Source organism: Manacus vitellinus, unplaced genomic scaffold, assembly GCF_001715985.3.
Source record: "Manacus vitellinus isolate BGI_N305 unplaced genomic scaffold, ASM171598v3 scaffold_78_pilon, whole genome shotgun sequence".
In the NCBI taxonomy this organism is placed as follows: domain Eukaryota; kingdom Metazoa; phylum Chordata; class Aves; order Passeriformes; family Pipridae; genus Manacus; species Manacus vitellinus.
Window position 1 is genome coordinate 515,389 of NW_021940807.1, and position 4,742 is coordinate 520,130.

The 4,742-nt window shown below is 55.7% G+C and overlaps 1 protein-coding gene across 1 annotated transcript in view; it reads left to right on the plus strand.

Annotated features, from left to right (window-relative positions):
• Positions 1-4,742, plus strand: part of KIF9 (kinesin family member 9) — a 19,106-nt gene that overhangs the window by 12,509 nt on the left and 1,855 nt on the right. The window contains exons 18-20 of the mRNA XM_029964672.1: positions 1,694-1,902; positions 2,525-2,704; positions 4,150-4,265. Of these exons, the coding sequence (XP_029820532.1) occupies positions 1,694-1,902; positions 2,525-2,704; positions 4,150-4,265 (505 nt within the window). The remainder of the gene's footprint in view (positions 1-1,693; positions 1,903-2,524; positions 2,705-4,149; positions 4,266-4,742) is intronic.

Here is a 4,742-nt window from a genome sequence, read left to right on the forward strand (position 1 = left end):
TCATCTGAGGGGGCAGAGGGGCAGAATCCTCCCCTCCCCTGCTGCCCCTCTGTGGGATCAGCCCAGGCTGTGGGTTCTGGACATCGGCGTCCCAGGGAAACTGTCCCAGGAGAATTTACTCCCGGAGCACCTCAGCACATTTCCGTGTTCCTCCATGCCCTCCACACGTATTCAGTGTTCCTCTGAGATCCCTGAAATCCTGGAGCTGGCAGGACAAGCTGCTGCAGCTGCAGCTGCACAAGGCACATCCCACAGCAATTCCAGCGGCTCGGAGCTGGCTGGTGGAGCTGGAGCTGTGGCAGTTTGCCCAGTGGCTGTTGTTTACAACCCTTTGCCAGGATTTTGGCACGGGAACAGCGTCCCACAGTCCTTGAGGAGCTGGAAAATGCCCTTAAGAGGTCAGTCAGGGGATGGCAGCAGTTGGAGCTTGGATTTGACCAGGCTGGACTGAGGAATGTGGGGACTCCTGGGTTCCTGGGTTGGAATGAGATGATCCTTAAGGTCCCTTCCAACCCAAACCATTCTGGAATTCTATGATTCTGCCTTCTGCTCCCAGATCTATCCTGCTCTCCAAAGAGCCTCATGCAGCACAGAGCAGCACCCATGGAGTGTGATGTTTTCCCTCCTCCTGCCCAGAGTGGCTCCTGTTGGGATGAGAGCTGGTGTTCGTGGGGGCATCTTGGCATCAAAGCATTTCATGGGAAAGTCGGGAATGACACATCCCACTTGGAATTCAGACTTTCTAAGCAGGCAGGACTTCAAAGCCATGGCAGCAGCACTGTGGGGTTGGCAAAGCAGGGAGCTCCAGGGTTTAGTTGGCAGAGGTGGCTGATCCAGGCTGGGAATCCAGCGGGGGAAAGAGCAAAGGCATTTGTTTAACAATAGGGAGGAACAATAGCCATTACTTTTGTGGAAACTCAATCCATTAGAGGCCTGCTTTCCAGGGAATGCTCAGTTCTGAGGCATCTCCTGAGGAATATGGTGTCTGTGTAAATTACTTTGTTCTGGGAGTATCCTGGGGGACAGTGGGTTTGGAGGTTGGCACGGGAATGATGCCAGGGCACAGCCAGAACATAGAGATCCTCAGAGAGGATCCCATCAAACCTCATCCATGGCCATTCCCAAGGATGGTCAGGCACCTTAAATGCTGGAATCAGGTTTGGGGTCCACAGGCACAGGACAAACACTGAGGGGCTGGAGCATGTCCAGGGAAGGGAAGGGAGCTGGGAAGGGGCTGGAGCAGCAGGAGGGGCTGAGGGAGCTGGGGGGGCTCAGCCTGGAGAAAAGGAGGCTCAGGGGGGACCTTCTGGCTCTGCAACCCCCTGACAGGAGGGGGGAGCCAGGGGGGGTCGGGCTCTGCTCCCAGGGAACAAGGGACAGGAGGAGAGGGAAGGGCCTCAGGCTGTGACAGGGGAGGCTCAGGTGGGATATTGGGAAAATTTCTTCATGAAAATGGTTGGAAAACATTGGAAGAGGCTGCCCAGGGCAGGGGTGGAGTCCCCATCCCTGGAGGGACTTAACAGCCCTGTGGATGTGGCACTTGGGGACATGGTCAGTGGTGGCCTTGGCAGTGCTGGGGTAGCAGTTGGACTTGGTGATCTTGGAGGGCTTTTCCAACCTCAACAATTCCATGATTCCACGATTCTGTGCCACAGAGCAGAACAAAATGCCCTCCCCACATCTCTGGTTTCAGCTTCCCCCCATCCAAGGCAGAGGCGTTTGAGCTGTTTAAGCAGGAGGCTGGACGTGAGATCAGCAGGATCTTCAAGGAGAACAAGAGCATCCTCCTCGCCAGGAAGAGGAGCAGCAATTGCCTGGCCCGGAGGATCAACGACATCAAGCGGGAGATGGAGGGAGTCAGGGAGACTCTGGAGGGGAAGAGGCGGAAGCGGTGGCAGGAGGGTGAGTCCCTGTGGCCAACAAGGATGTGGCAGAGGAATGGAGCTCTTGGCTTCAAGGAATTTTGGGTGGTGAGACCACTAACCCACCACTGCTGGTTGCCAGGGCAGTGGGACAGGCCGGGCTGTCACCTGAGTCCTCCAGCTGAGTCCTCCACACTTCACCTCCCTGAGCTGAGCTGCTCAGGCTTTACACCTGAGGGCAGGGATAGATGGGATATTGGGAAGGAATTCCTGGCTGTTAGGGAGGGGAGGCCCTGGCACAGGTTGCCCAGAGAAGCTGTGGCTGCCCCTGGATCCCTGGAAGTGACCAAGGCCAGGCTGGACAGGGCTTGGAGCAACCTGGGCTAGTGGAAGGTGTCCCTGCCCATGGTGGGGGGTGGCACTGGGTGATCCTTAAGATCCCTTCCATTCCAAACCATTCCATGAGTCTCAGTAGCACTGGTTTAACTGTCCCAAAGCACTGACCAGGATTTAGCCTTTAAATCCTTTCCCACGGCTTCCCTGGGATTTTTTCCATGGGATCCAAGTGAAGCCCTCCTCCAGGCTGTCCCCCCTGCAGAGCCCTGTCCCTCCCCTCCCTTCCTCCCTCACCAGGGACATTCCTCTCCCTTTCCCCCCTCCAGGAGAATACACTGACGAGGAGGGCCAGGTCATCATCGATGAGAAGGAGTTTTCCCTCATCCTGAAGCTGAAGGAGCTGAAGGAAGAGCACAGGGCTGGTTATGCTGAGCTGCAGGACCTCAAGGCAGAGATCCAGCACTGCCAACAGCTGGTGGATAAGTGCCGGAAAAGGCTCATCTCAGGTGTGGATCCACAGGGCCCAGCAGCCTCTGGATAAATCCAGGCTGGAGCATTCACAAGCATCACGGAATCCCAGGATGGTTTGGGTTGGAAGGGACCTTAAGGATCATCCCATTCCACCCCCTGCCATGGGCAGGGACACCTCCCACTAGCCCAGGTTGCTCCAACCTGGCCTTGGACACTTCCAGAGGTGGGCAGCCACAGGTTCTCTGGGAAAGCTATTCCAGTCCCTCCCCACCCTCCCAGCCAGGAATTCCTTCTCAATATCCCATCTAATCCTGCCCTCTGGCAGTGGGAAGCCATTCCCCCTTGTCCTGGCACTCCAGGCAGTTCCCATCCTCTGTTGTCCTTTTCCCTGTTCCCTTCCAGACCAGATTTTTTTGCTTATTAAGTGCCTTTTCTTTTTGAGCTGACACTGAATTCCTGCAGATTCTCTCTCCCAAATAAGGACACTCTGCTCCTTGGTCACACCAGTAGGTGCAACACTGGGAAAAACCTTTCCACAAGGAATTTAACAACAGTGCTCCCACTGCTGCTCCTGGACCTCATCCTGGGTTTTGTGTAACCGAGGTGGTGGTTGAGGAATTGCCCTGGGACAGGGCTGTGGCTCCGGACTCCAGGTGAACCCTCTTCCCCCTGGGAGTTCCAGGTCCCAGAGTTGCAGCCTTGGCAGGAAGCAGAGCTTGGTCACTCCTCTGCCTGGGGTGATCCCTGCAAATTCCTGCTGTGTTCCAGGTTGGAACCTGTGCACTCAAACTACCCCTGCTGTATCCCTGCATTTGTCCCCTCCGTGTACGAGTGCCAGAGTCCCAAACATTTGGATGTTGTGCACATGGCAACACTTGATTTCCACAAACATGCCAGGGCACAGCTTGGATCCGTCAGAGCAGATTCCGTGGAGGAAATGCCAGGGATTGTTCCAGGGATAGACAGGGCCCAATCCTAACTTAGCCACTGGTTCCCGTTGGATCCGGGTTTGGCACTTTTGGGTGTTCCAGATGTTTGTTGGAATATCTAAGACTCTCCCTGTCAGGAGTGCAGTGCCTGGGAAATGCCCAGGATTAATAAGGACAGAATTCCCACCTGCTGTCTGTTGTCACGGGCTATTATGGGATGGCAGGCGGCTCTGCTCGAGCGTGTGGGATTGAAACCCGAGCCCCAGACGTGCTGACCATTCCAAAGGAATGATCCCGGTCCGTGGGCTGCAGGAACGGTGCCATCTCGTGGCCAGGGAATGTCCCCAGGAGCAGCAACCACCTCCAGCACAGCCACCAGCCCCCTTAAATCAACTTTTCCAAGAGTTTAAACTCAAGATCTTGGAATTCTGAGCTCCCCTCTGAGGGTTTAAGAGCACTGAGATCCCGCCCGATCCATAGGCCGGGAGAACCACCCCACTGTTGTCCCTTGGGTCATTCCAGGCTGTTAATGCCCCCTCTTTGCTTTGCAGAGTTTGAGATCTGGTACAACGAGTCCTTCCGTATCCCTGAGGATGTGCTGGAAGCTCTGAGGCCCGGTGGGAGCATCAGGCCTGGAATGATTCCCATGAACAGGGTCATGTGCCTGGTGAGTTGTCTCTGCTTATCCTCCTTGGTGGGGATGAGGGAATGAGGGAGGAGGAGGAGGAAGAGGAAGAGGAGGACCTGGTGCTCTGTGAGCAGAAAGGGACTGTCTGGAGCCACATCCATTTAGAGCCTAAAACAGGACAGTGACTGAGGGACCTGGGAATGTGTGGAATATCAGACACTGGGCAAAGTGCCTGGAGGTGGAGGGTGCTTGGGAGCCTGGTTTCCAGCCTGGTTTCCAGCCTGGTTTCCAGCCTGGTTTCCAGCCTGAGGGATCCAAAGTTTGCAGCCAAACTATTGTGTTTCCTTTTGTGGCAACTGAGACTTGGCGAGTTCTCTGCCAGGAACCACCACTTTGGGTGCCGGGGGCTTTCCTGCTCCTGAAAAGGCACATTCCTGGAAAATTCTCATTTCCCAGAATTCCTGCATCTCCCCAGCATGGGCAGCAGGGGAAGGGGGGATTCTGCCCCTCTGCCCC